Source organism: Nymphaea colorata, chromosome 3 (assembly GCF_008831285.2).
Source record: "Nymphaea colorata isolate Beijing-Zhang1983 chromosome 3, ASM883128v2, whole genome shotgun sequence".
Taxonomy (NCBI): domain Eukaryota; kingdom Viridiplantae; phylum Streptophyta; class Magnoliopsida; order Nymphaeales; family Nymphaeaceae; genus Nymphaea; species Nymphaea colorata.
Genome location: NC_045140.1, coordinates 24,326,971 through 24,345,817, shown reverse-complemented (window position 1 = coordinate 24,345,817; position 18,847 = coordinate 24,326,971). Strand labels below are relative to the sequence as shown.

The 18,847-nt window shown below is 42.1% G+C and overlaps 3 protein-coding genes across 4 annotated transcripts; 1 reads left to right on the top strand and 2 right to left on the bottom strand.

Moving 5' to 3' along the window:
- Positions 1-665: 665 nt before the first annotated feature.
- Positions 666-2,965, bottom strand: LOC126409931 (uncharacterized). Of its 2 annotated transcripts, none has more exons than XR_007572881.1 (3): positions 2,812-2,965; positions 1,444-1,769; positions 666-970 (listed from the first exon to the last, which is right to left on the bottom strand). XR_007572881.1 is itself a non-coding variant. In XM_050076937.1 (3 exons), the coding sequence occupies exons 1-3, from the start codon at positions 2,911-2,913 to the stop codon at positions 827-829; spliced, it is 480 nt and encodes a 159-aa protein (XP_049932894.1). In that variant the 5' UTR covers positions 2,914-2,965; the 3' UTR covers positions 666-826. The 2 variants fall into 2 exon arrangements, 1 of the variants encoding a protein (XP_049932894.1); XM_050076937.1 differs by having other exon boundaries at positions 666-878.
- A 203-nt stretch (positions 2,966-3,168) lies between these two features.
- On the top strand, positions 3,169-5,135 carry LOC116250989 (uncharacterized). The gene is made up of 2 exons (XM_031625020.2): positions 3,169-3,275; positions 3,333-5,135. Exon 2 carries the CDS (start codon positions 3,373-3,375, stop codon positions 4,888-4,890), a length of 1,518 nt encoding a protein of 505 aa, XP_031480880.1. The 5' UTR covers positions 3,169-3,275; positions 3,333-3,372; the 3' UTR covers positions 4,891-5,135.
- A 2,901-nt stretch (positions 5,136-8,036) lies between these two features.
- LOC116250585 (uncharacterized) lies at positions 8,037-17,109 on the bottom strand. Its single transcript, XM_031624319.2, has 5 exons — positions 16,066-17,109; positions 13,760-13,817; positions 13,583-13,666; positions 13,366-13,507; positions 8,037-8,632 (listed from the first exon to the last, which is right to left on the bottom strand). Exons 1-5 carry the CDS (start codon positions 16,634-16,636, stop codon positions 8,222-8,224), a joined length of 1,266 nt encoding a protein of 421 aa, XP_031480179.1. The 5' UTR covers positions 16,637-17,109; the 3' UTR covers positions 8,037-8,221.
- Between the last annotated feature and the right edge of the window lie 1,738 nt (positions 17,110-18,847).

The following is an 18,847-nucleotide window of genomic DNA, read 5'->3' as shown; positions in this document are numbered from 1 at the left end:
TATATACATATGTAAAATGAGTGAATGGTTGAGAAATAAATAAATAAATAAATGTATAAAATAATATTAAATAACAAAAATGCTCATCAGTTTTTTTTGTTTTTCATTTTACCTTTCATCAGTCAAACAGTCTGGTTGGGTGACTTTAAAAAACTAAAATCACCGATATATATACACACAATTTGAATAAGCTTGTCTTGATTTAGCTACACATCCAGCTACAGATCGGACGGAGCCAAATACTTCTTTCGACGACGACAGTGCCTTTTTAATAGAACGTGAAATGTTTGATGTTTCCAAGAAAATAACTTTTTTTCGCTTTTTTGTCTTTTTGTCAAATTTACATGACCAATTATAAGAGGACTTGGGACCTTTTTCTTTTTTACTTTTTACCCATTTTTCAACTGCTACTTTTAATTCAAGGCAGACTGATTAAAGACTTAAAAGTCATTTCACAAAGAAAATGTTATGTTATGTCATCTCAGTGTGGGGGTGCTGGTGTGGTACATCTCTTAGATCAAAATTACAATTTGCTAATCATAATATCATTATCAATCATCAATTCAACATTCAACAAGAAATATATATCATCAATTCAATATTCAACAAAAAATATATATCATCAATTCAACATTCAACAACAAATATATATCATCAACTCAACATTCAACAAGCAATAAATAACATTTTTATCAACATTCAACAAAACAAATGTACTCTAGTTTTGAGTTCACAAAAAACACAGTTCTTACAGTCATCAATACATATTCTTCATCATCAAACGCCATCATAATTCATACATCAATACATATTAGATATTACATCATCATTCATAAACCAGAGTCACGTTCCACTTCCACTTCCACTTCCACCAATATCTTGCATCATCATCAAATGCCTCAGAATGAAGGATCAGAAAAATCCATGTTAGCAACATATAAGTTGCGTTCTCCATCAAAATCAAATTCATCTGGATTTACATCCCAATATTGGGATGATCCACATATGCATTTATTAAAGACGAAAATTAAACAATTAAAAATATGTACCACAAAAATATAAAAAAACTAATACAACACAACAAATTGAGCAAAACAAGACAACCTAATAAAGAAATACATGTATTCATTTTCTTTTCTTGAAAGAAGACGCAAATTGGAATGCACATAAATCAAGTCCTCTGCACGTTGACTAGTGAGCTTGTTCCTTTTAATGTTGTGTATATGATCATATATGCTCCAATTTCTTTCACAACACGATGATGTAACAGGTTGTGATAGTAACCTCAAAGCAAGTTTATGAAGCGCACAGACAGTCAAAAACAAAAAAACATAGTGCAGACAGTAAAAAAGAACAACAACATTCTGGGGCCAGCGCACAGACAGTCAAAAACAAAAAAAATTGCAAACCAATACATATCAAAGAGTGAGAGAGAGAGTTTACCCAAATCTGAACGTAGCGCAGAGAGAAGGAGCGGCGTCGCAGAGAGAGGGAGCAGCGCACAGAGAGGGAGCACTGAGCAGCGAGTTTTGGGTGAGGGAGCAGCACAGAGAGAGGGAGCAGAGAGCTTCCCAAGCGTCGCAGAGAAAGGAAGCAGTGGAGCACCGGAGCAGTGAGTTCCCCAACTCCAAGCGTCGTAGAGAGGGAGCACTCTGCAGCACAGCGTCGGTCTCACAGAGAGAGGCCGAGAGGGAGAGAATGAGAGAACTCATCGCCCGTCGGTCTTTGAGAGAAGCCGAGCGTGAGAGGGAGAGAAGCCAATTCGTGCCCTAACGTTGACGCCCAAAATTTTTTGAGTTAAAAACCAATTCCCTAAGTTAAAAATCATGCCCAAAACACCCAAAATTTTGACGGAAAAGGCCGGTGCGGTTTGACCACACCCGACTCGTGTTTGATGCGAGTGGGGTGCGCGTCCAAAAATGGACGAATTCAGTCAGGTGCGGCTGACCGCACCCGACTCACGTCCAAAAGTTTATCTGCCTGAGATGTAATGTTTTGATTTATTATAGCTTTTTTATGACTTAAGACTCAATGATTTATTATAGTTTTTTTATGACTTAAGACTCAAAAATTAGGAGGCTTATTGAATTGATCAATTTCTAAAGACGTGAATCCATGCGAGTTCAAACTACCATGAAACTCGAACATATTTGAGACTTAACCAGAGAGGAGGGCCTTCAACTCAGCACCACTTGATTTCCCCCCGTTTTTTCTCTGTCAATGAGTTTTCTCTCTTTTATACATTGATTTCATGCATTAAAATACTATTTTTGTTTATTCTTGCTCTAAAGGCTGTTCACACCAGTGCTTGCTCCCTAATAACCGTCCCCATGTGACCCAAACGCTCCAAATTGTCTTAACTACGCTGTCCTTTTCGCATATATATGCAAAATTCCATAATCAAGAGCATCTCTCGTGCACCAGTGGCATGAATCCGAGCGCTAAGCCGATAACCGTGCCAACTTGCCCACTCAGATCAATATGATCAGTGCAAGCATTGATGAGGGAATAAGAATCTCATCAGAAAGAATTCAAGGAATTGTAATTCGATCTACCCAGTAAAGGAGTGATAATCATGACCCCAACATAAAAGAGGTCAGGAGCTCGACCATTACAAGAGCAATGCAGCTAGTGAGAAGAATACTGTTGAAGATATTGAACTGCCACTCTGTAACTTGAATTTTCCTAAGGTGTTAACTGTATTTCTATGACGAAAACTTGGAGCAAGCCAAAAGGAAGTGGTCCGAAATGTTCTCAACAAATAAATAAAAGAGAAGAAGATAGAAAAGCAAAAGAGGTTCAGCAGATTACCGTCTGAAAATCACCACCCGGTTTTAATGATCGGCTCCTCCAAGAAGCGCAGCAGGTGACGACGATGAGAGGAAGGTTGAAGAGAGACGACCACAGCAACATCACCACTCCGTCGGCGAACAGCCGCAAAGAACAGTGCAGGCCCCATCCTCCTCCGGGCCTCCACGAATCAGTTGCTTCCACGTTACGTGATTTCTTCTAGAAAAAAGAATTCGTCGTTCTCACCCAAGCATGGCCCACCAGACGCCACCATCTCCTCCCACTTCACCATCTCCGGCTCCGTTAGTCGTAGGTGGGTCCCTCGTCCCCAGGAACAAACCTTTTCTCCTTTCTTCCCCATAAGCAAATCCGCCCAGTTGCTTGCCCCCCTTCCCGTCCTCTGCAAGCCATCGCCACCATCATGGCCATGAAGGAATCTGGAGCTTCAATCATGGCCTGAGAAGAAGAAAGAAGAAGGAGACGAGGTTGGTCTGTCCATTCGGGCGTTCTTATTTTGACTTTAACGGCTGATTGTTCGACAGGAAGGGGAAGGAAGGAGCAAAAGGTGGGATAAGCGGGGAGATGGACAACTATTCGTGTTCGTCCTACGCCGAGTCGGACTCGTCGCCGAGGTGTCGGGAGATCGTCGACTGCGAGAACCAGTCGTGGGACGAGCCGGCGAGCTACAAGGTGAAGTTTATGTGCAGCTTCGGCGGGAAGATCCACCCGCGGCCTCACGACAACCAGCTCAGCTACGTCGGCGGCGACACCAAGATCCTGACCGTCGATCGCAACATCAAGCTGTCGGCCATGGTGGAGCGGCTCTCCTCGCTCTGGGAGACCCCCGTCTCCTTCAAGTACCAGCTCCCCGGCGAGGACCTCGACGCCCTCATCTCTGTCACCAACGACGAGGATCTTGAGCACATGATGGTGGAGTACGACCGCCTTCACCGCACCACCTCCAAGCCCGCCCGTCTCCGCCTCTTCCTCTTCCCGGTCGGCTCCTCATCCTCCTCTTCCTCAGCGCAGGCGCTTCAGCCTCCGCCTGCTGCCGAGAGCAAGCCGGAGCACCAGTGGTTCGTCGACGCCCTCAACTCCGGCCCCGTCCAGACCCTGAACCGACCGGAAATGGAGTCTCCTCAGGCGAACCCGGATTTCCTTTTCGGTCTGGATCAGATATCCGCGGCTAAATCAGGGGAAGACGTCCGCGCTTCCGCCTCCGCTTCTCCGGCGTCAGGTCTCCCCCACCCTGAACCACGAGACTACTTTCCTCCGCCACCGAACGACTTGGCGACGAAGGCGGACAGGCGTTCGCTGGAGACGGCAACCGCCGCTGTGGTTTCTGACTCTAACTCGGCGGAGATTCAGAGGCAGATTCAGGAGTTCCAGAGGATGCAGATAGCGAGCCAGGAACAGCAGGCGGCAGCGGCTTACTTCCAGAGGAAGCAGGAAGAAACCCTAAGCCACAGTTTCCCAACCGGGTCGGCCTTCCCGGCGAGAGAGCCGGCGGGTGTGGCCACCTCCATGGCCGGAGATTACTACCAGAAAATCCACGACAAGAACCGGTACGAATCAGGTCCACCGCAAGAGCAGCCGCCACCTCCGCCAATGACGATCCTTCCTCCGCCGACGTCGACACCAGCAGCCTACTGGGCCGCCCCAGCGCCCGATCGGCAAGGCATGGGACCCGATCTAGGCGTCTACCTGCTGCCGTCGGGCGCGATGTATCCTGCCGGTTCCGTCCGGCCGCTGACCGGCCCGCCCGGGCAGGGATTCTACACGGTGGCGCCGAAGTTGATGACCAGTGCCCCTCCGCCTCCTCCCGCCGGGTTCGGTGCTGAACCGTACCGAGACGCGCCAATCTACAGGATGGGGCCCGGTGGGGCTAAGCTGGGCCCGTATCCCGAGGGCGCGATACGGCCGGGGATGGACGCTGCGTCCTTTGCTCATCTCACGTACGATCCGACGGCAGGCCGGCAGATGTATTACGCGGCGGCGACGCAGGCAGCTGTGACCTCTCCTCCGGCTTCGTATCAGACGGTGGCCCGTCAACCGCCGGCTCAGGACCCCAGACCCAAATCTCCAACGCAGAGCCTGTGATCCGACGCTGATGCCTCCGGGGAGCCTCTTGTGCATGGGTTGCTGTTCTCTTTTCATTCGTGCTTTTTCTCATCATATTTGTGCTTAGTAGCTGCATCATGTAAATGTAATTTCTTCTTGAACTGTCTTCGCATAATCTTGAACACCGGCCACGCTTTCCCCTTTCCTTTGATTTCTTGAAGTAAGAAGATCCTTTGTTTCTCTCCTTAAGTTGGGGATCAATGCATCATTGCGTTCGAGATGTAGATTTTGTCTTAAGTTAGCTTTCATTTCAATGCTCATGCTTGAATATTGGTTCAATCAGCACTAAGTTGTGTTGTGTTTGATTCTCCACGGATCTCAGATCCGAGATGATCTGAAATCAAACTGTGGATTTCAGCATGCATCTCGAACGTTGGATGTCAAATTCAAGCTGTAGTGTAAAAATCAGACTGGAAAACAAGCGTTCATCATATCTCGGCTCGTTTAAGCTCTCTAGCTGGCTATTAGCCCGTTATTCTCTCATAAAATGTAGATGTTTAAGTTCTTGACTGGGAATCACATATTTGGAGTTCAAATTTCCTGTCATAAAATGTAGTGTTCAAGTTCTTGACCTTGACTGGGAATCACGTATTGGAGTTCAAATTTCCTGCTGGTGACTTGAAGTAAAGCAAAGGATTCATGAATGATGTTTAGTTCGAGCTTTACTTGGTTGTTTCTTAACCAATATCTACTTATTCAATGTTATAGAATACTTTCCTCCACCGGTGTGTCTGCGAAGAGCCAACATTGGATTAGTTCCTTTTTTTTTTCAAGAAAATTCTGCTTTGTATTGCCAGTTATCTCATTCTCTATCCACTTTTCCGTTCAATTCCTGTAGGCACACGCATGATATTCTAATTGAAGGGCCGTATCATTCATGGCCAAATATAAAAGTAGGATGTTGATTATGGGTGCAGAAAGGTAAGAATGTGGTTTTCCAATTTTGATTTTTTTGGCTGTGCTAAATTTGGCCAAGTCCAATTTTGATTAAACTTCGATTATCCAAATTCGAACCATTCAAGTCATCAAGTGTAGGGGGTGGTGGCATCATAGATCTTTAAAATAAATATATCGTGAGGGACATAGCATAACTGATTGGTCTAGCAGACTGGTAAAAGTCTAGTCGACTACTCCTATAGGCTGGAAGCCTGCAAATAGTGGATGTTTTGTATTCTAGTTGTCTTATTTTCCATAAAAAATCTCAAAGCATCCATGAACCCCGAGGGCAAAGGAAAGGGAGAAAAAGCTTCAGCTTCTTCAAGACATCTCCATCCGCCTTCAAGTAGCATGAAAGATATAAAAGTTACAACGACTTTGAGACTATACGTTCAGTTGCTTTGATTACTAGTCGGTTGAGGCGTCACGTTACAGAAAAAGCTCAGTTCACACTAATCATTCATGTGATACAACTATGCGTAGAGAGGAGCATTCTCCATGTGAAAAGAAATATCATATCTGCTTACATTTTCCACATGGCTAAGAAATCTAAGGTCTGGAATACAAACTTCATGAAAAACGCGAGAGAAGTCTATAATGCTGTAGAGCTTATAGAATAATGGTTGGTCAGATGTCTCTTTAGGATATGTAAAAGTACTTGGAATATAACACCCACCAGCAAAATAGTTGTCGCGTTCTCCTGCTGGGAATAACGAATCTGTAATAGCAACAAGGGCCACGATGATGAATAGACGAACAAATAAATCCTCCATAAGATCCAAACAAGGCCGCGGTTGCAAACTATAGAGGGAAGGTTCAAGCACAAAAAGTGTATTCCAAGCATAGAAAACGCATATTATTAAAAAAAATGCGTTTAAAATGTTAAAAACTAGTCAGCTGAATAAAACGTAAAAAAAAAAAAAACTTTTTGGAAAAACATCAAAAACAAAAAACGGGTTTGATTTATGTATTTCCCGTTTTTCATGTTTTTTCATATTTTCTGCATTTTATTTTTAAGATTTTGGCTACCTTTCTTTTTCTTGTCTTGTCAAAAAATTAACGGTTTAAAAATCTACCAAAAATTTTTTTTCCGTCAGAAACCTCACCATTTAAAACCTATTTGTGGCTAAAGGCAATGAGAATGAGAAACTCTTAAATGAAATTGAAAAAAGCATGCTTTGTCTTACGATAACTTGGTTTAATTTGCAGGCTAACCAGAAGGGAGGAAGCACGCCATCAGTTACCGCAGAAGCTAAAGCAGTCGTAAGCCCGGGGATTAGGAGTGCTAAGTTCACGGTTTTGTGCCATGGGAAACAACTAGAAAAAGTCATTCTGACTGAGTGCACTTTTCCCATGTTTGGAAACCCATAAAAGAAATCTGGTAAAAATTTTATTAAGATAAGAGTCGAGTTTCTTTCACATTTCTTGGCAAAGAGATCTTTCAGGGAAAAGTGTCTTCTATAAGAAAGAAGCTGAAAAACACACACTCCAGTGCAATTTCTTTGACAATTTCATGCTCCAAAACTCAAGATTCTAACGGGCCGGGCTTCCGATTTGTCAAAAATAGTATAAGATATACTTTATTTAAATATATGATAAACTTGCAATTCGTAAAATAAACATTTATCTAGAAATAGCATAAGATAAACTTTCGTATCGCATGGCACAACTATAACCATATCAACCGACTAACTGAATCAATTCGTCACTAGTTGGATTTGCAAACAATTTTTACAATAATGGTTCTAGCTGGAAATGGACGTCGAGTCAAACACTCACTGCATCTTACTGTGCCACCAAACTAGGGCGTGTGTGCATGTTGTGCCGACTAATATTTGTTCACACAACCAGCTGACTTCATCTTATTTCGTCCAACCATAGATCTCAGTTCCATGGCAGACCAAGCTCCAATTTGAAACGGTCGGCAGAGACGTTGCACAGAACTACATATTCTTCTGACGACCGCATATATACTGTTGCTCTTGCAGTGAACATAATATGCAATACAAGCAGATCAACTCCAACAAAAAGCCCAAATAATGAATTGTTGCTCACGACAAACCTGGATCTTTCATGGGCAGAGAAAAGGATTATGAAGAAAAATTTTGAGGACTGAAGGGCAAAAAAATGGAGCATATCGATACAGCCGACGTTTGGACACAGCATCAGTGCACAGGCAAGCATTCACGGAAAAAGGAACTAAATTTCTTTCGCCATGAACTTCCCACAGAAACAGAATTCACATAAATTTGTATCTTTTATACAGAAGGAAAATACAAACATCAAAACACTGGACAAAAGCTGCAGGCGCTTACAGTGGTACAACGCTTTGGTGAACAGAGATTTACATGCAGAACGGGCTTCATCTGATACATCAAGCCAACATGACCCCAACTAAATCAGATGAGTCGGTTTTCATTGTCAAAGAGCTCATGCTCAACTCTGCCATGGACTTTGACAGGTCCAGTTTCCCAACCTCCAACATCTTCTCACCGTCGGGAGTCTCAGTTTTCCTGCTCTCTGTCGCTCCTTCTGCAGCAAGACACTCATCAAATCGGTAGCAGCTAATGAGATGGTCATTTGTCATGCCAGTCACCTGCATGAACGTATATACAACTGTTGGTCCGACACTCCGGAAACCCCTCTTCACCATATCCTTGCTTATAAGTTCGGCTTTGGAAGTTTTCACAGGCACCTGCCGGGGGTAACGGAACCTATTCACAATTGGCTTCTGATTCACAAAACTCCAGCAGTAACTGTCAAACGACCCAAATTCCTCCACAATCTACACAAAAAGATCATACTTTTAAAACACAAAAACATCAATGAATTGTTCCACATAATCAAATTTACATGGAGCCAAAGGTTATTTGAGATCCTGGGATCCATGGTTTTCAACAAGAAGTATAGGTTGCTTGAGTATGCAAGATGCATGAATTACATTCATCCACCAATCTCTAATCCATGAATGTGAAGTCCATTCTGAACATAGATTCAAGGATTTTAGGGATAATGATAATCTCAAATCCATGGTTCGAAACACTGAAATTTGACAAAACGATAATTCAAGGTGGCTCCACGAAAGACCAGAAAGTCAGAAACCCTGACTTAAGATCGGGCTAATTGGAGTGCACACAAAATGGGGAACACTCTCATGGATCCTCCAATCAGGTCAAGTACAATCCCTTTCAAAGAGCACGCAATTTCAAGCAGCCTGCAATTCAGGTCAGTATCCCCTTGCACTTACCTATACTAGGGCTTTGTTTTGTGAATGGAGAGGCCTGGAACCTCTTATGTGCTTAATAGTTGATCCAGGTCTTAAGGCACCATTTTGTTATCTTTTAACAATTTTTTTTTTTGTTAATAAAAGGCCTGGGGGCCTATCTCCCGCAGATGTTGCCTGGGAAGATCTGGTTATTCAGATGCCCTCATACAACGTGAGAAGCTGCATCAACAATTTTTGAAGTGCTTGTCAAAAAAGCATGCAACTTTTCACTTCATGAAATGGCTACGAGTTAAAGCAACGAATTATGAATTTTAAAAAAGTAAGCAACTTTTCACTTCATGAAACTGTTACAAGTTAAAGCAACGTATTAATGATTTTTAACATTTCTAACATCCAAAACATTTTAAAACAACCTTCACAAAGGAAAAATACAAAGAAAAGGGAGAAGAATCTTTAGTTAATAATAGCAACATTATCCCCATAAATTAATTGATCTGAAATGCAGGACAAAGTTAAAAAGCACAAACTTGAAATTGTGGTCCAGTAGAAAGATGCCCCAAAGCATAAATGTTTCATAATAATCAACCAACACAGAATCAGCAAAATTCAAAAGAATAAATAGCATAAAAGGCAAACAATGATCAGAAGAAACATCGGACTAAATATTAAGCCACCACTAGGCAATGAAAAAGAAAATCAGTACCCACAGTGTTAGCCACCGCTAACACCTCTCACTGCTCACTCTCGCTCACTCCTCTCAAGAACTCAGCCGCCCAGCTATTCAAATGGGATTTCATTCATCATTAGGGTTTAATCCCTCGTATGGGAGTATGTATCTCATGTGCAATTCGAGTGGCTGGGGTTTTTATTGTAAGACCTAGCTAATTAGCAGTGTAGAGATGGGATAGAGGAATAAAGTGGGCATAATTGGAGAGGCGGTCAACGACTACCAATTTCACAGGTTTACCTCATAAAAAGGACAACCATTCCACAGAATCCATTGAAATATCCTCCTAGACTAACTCAGGAACAGGGAGCAGTTGCAGAAGACGAACGGTTTCATCGTTTCATTTTGTCTAACAAGTACCACAGCCCCAAACAAACTCCCTTACAGCTTTCATCATCCCTGGCCAGTAAAAAATGGCATGCGGTCTGCAGTATGTTCCTTCAAAAACTTTGTGACCTGCTAAGCGGGAATTATGGTAATATTTCACCAGTATATTAGGCAGATTGGTATCCAGAGGAATAAAAATTCTTCCCCAGTGGTACAGATAGGGGTATCAACATTCATAATCATGGCTCTTGAGTGGACTGACATTCAGCTGGTCTCTCATCTTCCAAACAGAAACTGCATCTTGATGTGCTCGCTGAATCAGATCCCACAACTACACTTGCACCTTTGACTGTTAACAAGTTTCCTTCTTGCTGCTCTACTGACCTTGAAAGCCCATCAGCTGCTGCATTTTCCTGGCCCTTGCAAAACCGTGCCTCAAAATCAACCCCCATCAATAAGATCCACTTTTGAAGCCATGGAGAAAGTGACTGCTGCTGTAAACAATCCCTGAGGCTAAGATGAACCGTTAACACAACAAATCTACGTCCTGTTAGATAGTGCTTCCACCTTGAGACTGCTAAGATGATGGCCATGAGCTCTCGTTTGTACACAGACTTACTACTGAATGCAACCCCCATTCCCTTGCTGAAGAAGGCTATTGTGCAGTTTTGCTTTTGGCTTAGAACAACATCTACACCCACATCTGAAGCATCGTGAGTTGAAAATTGGGCATTTGTAACACAATTAACTTTAATGACAGGATCATGACTTGATCGGTTATGTTCCCTGATGTAATTCAATCTTGAGATCACTGCATCGAGGGCTATAGGGGCTATGAAGACACTCTGGTATTGCTCTAATAAATTGGTATGGGCCTTCCTGAAAATTTCTACTCTGCTATCAGTCCAACAGATCATCAAGTGTCTCCTGATCGAACTGATTCGACCACAATTTATTGCCTTCCTCCTCTTGACATTCCAGGATAAAAAATGACAATATTGGCCTCTTAAGGAGTGTCACAAAAATTGCGATATTTTCAAAAATATTGCAATATTAACGTCAAAAATAAGAAAAACGAAAAAAAGGAAAAAAATGCGATATTTTGAAAAAAAAACAAGGGAATAATGTATCGCATAATTATTGCGTTTTTTCATTTTTTTTTTGCAATTCTTTCCCATTTTTTCATTTTTTTAAATTTTTAGCATTATCATGGATTTAAATATAAACTTAAACTAAATTATTTTCATCATTTTTATTATCACTAAAACATTCCTTTTATCACTTTTATATAGTTCTATTTATGTTTTCCTAGTAGTTTTTCATTTATTTCATTTATACTTAATTTTTTTATTTTTAAATTTTTTCGAGTTTTTTTCCAAGATTTTCACACAAAAAAAGCAACTTGGCCGTTAGAAACCCAATAAAAATCTCGCCGTTAAAAAACCAAGAACGATATTTGTGACAATGCTCTTAAGTATATGCAAGGCTGATCCTTCCTCACAACACTTCTTAGGGGCAGCTTCTAATGTAAGCTGCTGACCTCCCTTGCCTTGGAATCGGAACCTCATCCCCATGAAAATCCCATAACACTTTCACTAGCCCATTCAGCCACTAGAGGCCAATAACCAGATTGGCTCCTACCATAGCTAGTGCATAAATCTCCACCACAAATCTATGACCCTGGATCTCTCGAAAATTTCTTGGTTGCACTTCCCTCTATACTTGAGGGTGTTACTATCCCCAGCAACCACATCGGACACTGGCTGCATCTCAACATTGCATCCCAATACCTTGGCAGATTATTCGCAAATAAACTTATGGGTGGATCCAATGCCCACCAATATGCTCACCTTTCGCCCCTCGAGTTTCCCTTCTACGCGCATCAATTGTGAAACCACATAGCCCACTAGGGTGTGCAGGGATAATTCAGGTGGCGACTCCCCTCTAGGTACTACTAACTGCCTGTTCCAAATGGCTCCTTATACTCATCAGGAGGTTCATCCTCTTCCTCAAGGAGATACATGTGCAAAAATCGACAATTATGATTTGACGCCCATAGACAGTTGCAATGGAAGCAGACGCCCACCAGTGTTTCTCTTTAATATGTTCTGGCATTAGGTGTCGAACGACTTGCCTGGGTGCAACATTGGTCTTCACTCGTCTTTGTTCTAGGCAATGCACGCTCATTTCCTATGTTCTCCTGCCACTCTCTGTCAGAGAAATGAAGACTGTGTTTTTCTTCCACTATCCTAGCCATCTCGAAGCATTTAGACAAGCTTTGAGGTCTAAGTGCCTTTGATCCTCAACTCTTCTATAATCCTCCAACAAAAGCCCAAATTAGGGCTTCTAATGTCCACCCCTACACCACGTTATTTAGGCTCTCGAACAACTCTTGGTATGCCATGATAGAACCCACCTGCTTAATCTTGAAGAGCTCAACAATATAGTCAAGATAAGCGAAGGGACCAAAACGTGTTGTGATTGCCTCCACAAGGGTCTAACCATTTGGATTTCCCCTAGTGTACTAACAAACAATGGTTACCAACAAATAGCTGGACCTTCAAAATGGATGGCAGCATGACTCACCCTTTGTTGACTTGTAATTCCTTGGCACTAAAAGCATTGGTCCGATCTAAACACCTAGCTTAACGGATCTTCCCCCATGAACTTCCAGAATTTCATCTTCGTCGGCTTCCATGGAGCTCCTTCCAGCCGACTCAATGGCCCAACATTTCTTCAAGTCATTAGTTTCAGTATGTTCAGAACCTAGGGAATGATGGTTACCTTGATGAAGAACTTATCACAGCAAAACAAGTATAATATTAATCTATGCATTGACTCCATCACTTGCATTCTTCCATCAATACCTCCAAGCACTGCATCTACATGCGCTCAGTGGTGTCCCATCGCCGCCAAGGCCTCTCGAGCAGTGATCCTCTCCCCCATGCTCTGATACCTCTGTTAGCCACCGCCAACACCTCTCACTCACTCCCCTCAAGAACTCAGAAGCACCGCTTATCACATCGGATTTGATTTTCAACACTAGGGTTTAATCCCTCTTGTGTGAGTATATATCTCGTTCAATTCGAGTAGGGTGGGGTTTTGATTACAAGATGTAGCTAATTACCCAACCCAGACATACTGATCTTATTTATGACTACTATAAGTGTGAAAGCTTCAAACAAGAAAACAAAAGGAGTCGAGCACCCAATAGTGCCCATGCCTAACAGACAGCTACCTTGGTTATCTGCCTTGCATTTTCAATGATGGAATGGAGCCTTAGTTCTGATAGCAGGGAGCTGCCACTAGTCCCTGGTGCGGAAATCCTTTTCTCGTTCAGTTTGGCAACCAATGGAGGGTCAAAATCAGCAAATACTTCCCTGACCAGAGATACATCAGAAACAGATTATAACAAATTATGTAAGTTATCATTCTGCAGAGAAGTGAATGCTTACCGAAATAAGTGCCTTTTACTAAGGATAGATGGCCATGTCAGTTCAGCCAATGCACCTGAGAGACACAGCAATTCGAACAATTTCCTGCATTGTCGAATGACAAGAAATGTCCATAATTTACATTTGCTACTCAATGACTTTACACAGATGGGGCCAGAGAAAAGAACAGAAACATACTTGTCATCATGGACTGGCACTCCCCATTCTTCATCATGAAAGGCAACATACTTTGGATCTGAAATTGACCCATAACAAATAAATAGCAACAAAATATGCAAAAATAGACAACAAAAGAAGACGCCAAAAAATCATCGGAAGAAAAGTTTCTCTCTCCTGAACTAGTGAATTCATGTCACATAGTACAAAACATTACAGTATAAAAAAAAATTGAGAAAAGAGAGTTCTCATCAACTGTCAAACAATAAAAATTATCTTTTCTATGACAAGCTGATCAGAAATTCTAGATTATTGAATGATGAAATTGCATTTCAGAACCAGTTGAATCAAAGCTAAAACAGTGAAATGGAGAAGCATGAAATCTCTTGCAGAGTGGCTCTCATTGACTTCCTGAACTATACAAATAAATTGTCAGGGTCTTACAAAGTCATGACTCGTGAGAAAGGAGAATAGAAGGAAAAGAATCTGAAACTCAAATGCAAGAAAAACAAATATATTCCTTAGAAAAACAAAAAATAATGTTAACATTATAGGATGAAATGAGGAAGGAAAAGCCACAAACTTGAACTCGGATACTGTCCTGTAACTTTTTTTCCATTATCATTTTTTTTTAGTCAGTACAGGCAGAAATGTAATGAAACAATTATCACATGAATAAAGAACCAGGGGGATGAAGATATAACGGAAAATGCAGCACGTGCATGTACTTCAATTGTATTACACTATTACTACCATACTACTACAAGGAAACATTCAGCTTCAACAAAGATCCATCCAAAAGTTAAACTATTTCAATAAATTATTTGAATAACAAAACTACACGTGAACTAAAGTCTAATTAAGACTAATCCTAAGCAAGTCATCTGAAGAACCAAGATTTTGCCTGAAGTAACAGCCACTCGTGTTAGCAGTATTTCTCTAACCTTATTGTGACATTCCAGTCTAGTTGCTGGCACACACCTGTGACAGGTCATACTTCAGTCGTTGGAGTCCTGGAGTCTTAATGGTTATTTAGCAAGGAAGTTCAGCATTCATAGTGTTTCTGAATGCTTGAATGGTAAAAGATAGGTTAATCTTTTGCCTCATTGGCATACCTACAAGCACACTGCATGTACTCTGAAAGGCAATTATCTGTATACAAGCAGAAAATTCCAAACACAAAAACTCTTTAAAATGCATAATAATATTTATCCTGGTAGTGCTCCTCTGAAATTGTGGAAGTTAGAACAGCTACAATGGTGGTGATTAGGGAGGACACTTTTTAGGAAACACTGAACCACATTGAGATGAACAATAAATTCAAAGGAAACTGAATGGTCCAAGCAATGTAAAAAGTGCATGGAATGGAACAGTAAGGATTAGACCAATTTTCAAACACGCTAGGAAAACAGAGCAGACGAATGTTCAGCCACTCAAAGGTAACTCAACCAGTTCTAATGTGACTGTGTCGTTTCAGCTTCAAATACTAAAACAAAAAATTAGCCTCCGTGGCACTGCATCCACAGCCGACAGTTGAAGCAGTTGCTTTAAGCTGGATTAAGTTCCTTGTAAGTTCTCCAAGAGAAACATGAGTGCCCTAACCGTTCCTCACCACAAAAATAAAACAAAGAACTTGTCTGCCGTAAACATAGTAATGATGACATTTTTGATACACAGGCCTATGATCCACATAAGACGACCTCCCTCCTCCCCCACCGCATGGATCAGCCAAAATATAGGAAGGAAATAATAGGCTGCATCGAATCATATTGATCCCACACAACACAGCATGGGCAATATCAATGGTGCCATAGGCACTGTAATACAAAAAAAGGTTCATTCACGTTGATTAAGATGGCCAGCCTTGAACTACAAAATTCCAATTTGTCACTAACGGCAAATTTGCTTTAAAGTATGAAACGAGTATGTCCCCTTGATTAACACTATACGGGGACACAAAGAAGGAAAGGAGCCTGACATAATTCTGCAGCAATTTCCGTCCATTTAATGCACCGTGTGCACTAAAGCAGATCGAATCTGAGGCCTAGGCAGATGGAAAACCGCCCGATTTGCTTTCACGAAATGTCTAATGACACCACAGAATCCTTTCCAGATAAAATCACGTATAAAAGAAAGATGGGGAGTTCACAAACAGCCAAGATCATGCATTTTCCAGACACTAATAAGAAAACCAAACAATTCAACCCCAAGAAGCAAGCAAGAAGTAGTCAGAAAAGGGGGAGAGAAAAAAACAGAAGTGTTAAATTCTTGTCAAAGAAAATGTCCCACACAAGCAACAACATGGACCCGTTCCCAATATTACTGACCAGTGTTTGCAGTGACCCATGCACACCTCTTCGTGAACGGTACAGAGGGAGGAGGGGAAGAAGAGCCCGACGTTTCTGCGCTATCGGTTAGGGGTCTACCAGTCTTTGGCCGGCTACCCAGCTTCCTCCGACTCGCAATGCCCGTGCTTACCCTGCTAATGATCCTCCCAGTAGAGGCGCGACTACACACCGAATCAGTAGAAGCTTCCGAAGAGCAAGAAGCATTCAGAGAGAGGTTCGAATGCAGCAAGAACTCATGCCTCCGCAGAACGTTACTAGCTCGGCCTGAGGAAGCCGTTGCCTGCTGCGGCTGCTTCTTGGCTGGAAAAGAAGGCGAGGGAGTGGTAGTAGCCGCGTCGGGCGGAGGCGTTACGGCGGCAACGGCCTCACCAGCCGTAGGCTTATCAGCAGAAAGAAGGGAATCCTCTGGTTTCTCCCCTTCCCTCACTAGCTTTGAAGCGGGCTTCCGCGCGGCGGGCAATCTTGCCTTGTTTCCGGCGGGCCCGAGAACCGAACGCACATCCGACTCCGCGGTGATGTTCATAGACCTGATCTTAGGAGGCCCCGACATTGCTCTCTCTCTCTCTCTCTCTCACTGAAAAAACCCTAACCCAACTAGAAGAAAAGGGCAAGCCCTAGCCCCTAAAGGGACTGCGGGAAGGCCTGAAAATGCAGATTGGCATCACGAAATCATGAAGAGGAGGTCGAACAGATGAAGACGAAGAGGTCCTGGCAAGCCATTGGGATCCCATTTCCGAGACAAGAGTAATACCACTACGAATACCCAGAGAGAGAGGGAAGCCGAGAGGGAGGAAGAGTTATGCCGACATTTTCTGGTCCCAGAACAATGGGGCCATGCACAATAAAAGGGAAAATGCACTGCTCAGGCACTCGTCCAAAGTAGCGAAGAAGAACCAGAGAGAGAGAGAGAGAGTAGAGTGACGTCCAGAAGAAGAAATTCAATGGAGTAAACAAAAAGGAACAGGGAGAGAGAGGGAGAGGGAACGACGATTACGGATGGGACTCAAGAATTTTCGCAGGTGGGGTTGACCGGGAAACAGGTACGTCGAATCGCGGGAAACGGGAAACTGCCGGTAGATAAACACCGCGAGCGGGCAATCATGGAAAGGGGCCGAGCGGTGGCGCCCGGTCCCCTGCTGGTGGAGCCCACCTGTGACGTGTCAGTCGACACAGTTTCTCGATATAAAGCAACAGTGGACCCGACCCGATCTCCTAAGCACTAGCTATGCCACGAGGACGAGGGAGAAAGGGGTTGGGGGAGGCGGGTCGGATCTTGAGCTTCCGCTCCCGATCCATTGCCTTCACCACCAACCGTCTCGATCTCGACGTTGATGTCATTTATTACGGTTTGTCAATAGAACAGATTTGGATTTGGGTGAATGGATTCTTCCAAATTGGAGTCGGCGGGATTCAGGATCCGAAATTACGTTTAATATTTAAGCCAATAACATGTTCAAGGCTTAAAATCAAATTTTAAAGAGAATTTTTAAATTTTTACATAAAATTAATAAAACTATCTCCTGTCAAGAGCCACTCATTCTCCGGCGACCTAAAAATATTCTTGTCCCTCGTCGGCCAACTTTCAACTATTGAAAACAAGAGAAATCAGGTAAAAAGCTTCGGCCGACAGATAGCTCTTTCCTTTCTTGTTCATCTTCAACCTTTTACGCAAAATAAATGATGGAACGAAGCGAAGCGAAGCGATGCGTGTGGCCATTCACATCTGCGCAAATACCGGCCAATCAACATCAGAGAATCCCTGAATTCATCTTCAAAACCAGCTGACAAAAGAATGTGCACCGATGGGGGCCGACACTGATATCACTGTTCTTATCGATGTTTATGAAAAATTGAAACCTGCCGATCATCATCATCCATTATTCGTTTTTTTTTTTCATTTTGTGATACTGAAAACTGTCGCAAATGATGTATTTTGTATTTAGATTCTGTACTGAATGTACCATTTATGTCACTTTTTAACTAATTTTATCTATTCGGCAATGAATGTTGATCGGCTGATTTATATCTATGTTTATATATAAAACTGGTGTTAACAGCCGAAGCCTTACCCACTGCACCAACCACCTTAATTTGACGCCCGTAGAGTTTGGAATATAACAACTTCAAAAACCCAATTCTTGCCAAGTCAGAATATTATATCTAAGTTATAATATTCTGAGACAACAAGTCAAGGAAAACATTTGTCGTATAAAATGCATAGGCTTATAATTTAGTTGGAGGCACCTGCAGTGCGAGATATTATTTGAATAGTTGCCAATTCATTTGAAGCCGTCGTGCTTCCCACACAGACGGCAGTCGAGTAGTTGAGGTCTAATTTATAAAACTTAATACTGAGAACAATTATTTTGTAGTTATAAAAAAAAATTATGAAGAACGACATTAATGAGGCTCGAGTTTCAAATTGAATCTAATTCAACAACAAAAATGGTGGCAGGCTATCAATATTTCCCATATCCCGGATAAAAAAAATGGGTATTGTTTCCTGTCTAATAATTGTTGTTTGAATGAACTCAAGTTTGATATAATATTAAACTTTTTTTTCTCCTACTAACTTAATAATATTCAGTCAGTCGGCTCAGGCAATCACAGAACAGACTTGAATCGAACAATTTAAGATCCTAATCATTTGTCGAATCGAAATTCTCTAGACCAAAAATAATTAATCATTTTGACATCCAATAACTTTATATTTTTTTTTAGGAAGAAGGCATTTATTATTCAGCGGCAGTACTGCTCTTTG

What these genes read in the sequence shown, in the direction of transcription:
- LOC116250585 (XM_031624319.2), bottom strand. Translation starts at nt 16,636, where the DNA reads ATGTCGGGGCCTCCTAAGATCAGGTCTATGAACATCACCGCGGAGTCG. An exon ending in GTGCCAGTCCATGATGACAA is followed by an intron (nt 13,667 to 13,759) that starts GTATGTTTCTGT and finishes TCGACAATGCAG; the next exon opens with GAAATTGTTCGAATTGCTGT. An exon ending in AGTAAAAGGCACTTATTTCG is followed by an intron (nt 13,508 to 13,582) that starts GTAAGCATTCAC and finishes ATCTCTGGTCAG; the next exon opens with GGAAGTATTTGCTGATTTTG.
- LOC116250989 (XM_031625020.2), top strand. Translation starts at nt 3,373, where the DNA reads ATGGACAACTATTCGTGTTCGTCCTACGCCGAGTCGGACTCGTCGCCG.
- LOC126409931 (XM_050076937.1), bottom strand. Translation starts at nt 2,913, where the DNA reads ATGTTGCTGTGGTCGTCTCTCTTCAACCTTCCTCTCATCGTCGTCACC. An exon ending in CGGGTGGTGATTTTCAGACG is followed by an intron (nt 1,770 to 2,811) that starts GTAATCTGCTGA and finishes CGTCAACGTTAG; the next exon opens with GGCACGAATTGGCTTCTCTC. An exon ending in TGCGCTACGTTCAGATTTGG is followed by an intron (nt 879 to 1,443) that starts GTAAACTCTCTC and finishes TGATGATGCAAG; the next exon opens with ATATTGGTGGAAGTGGAAGT.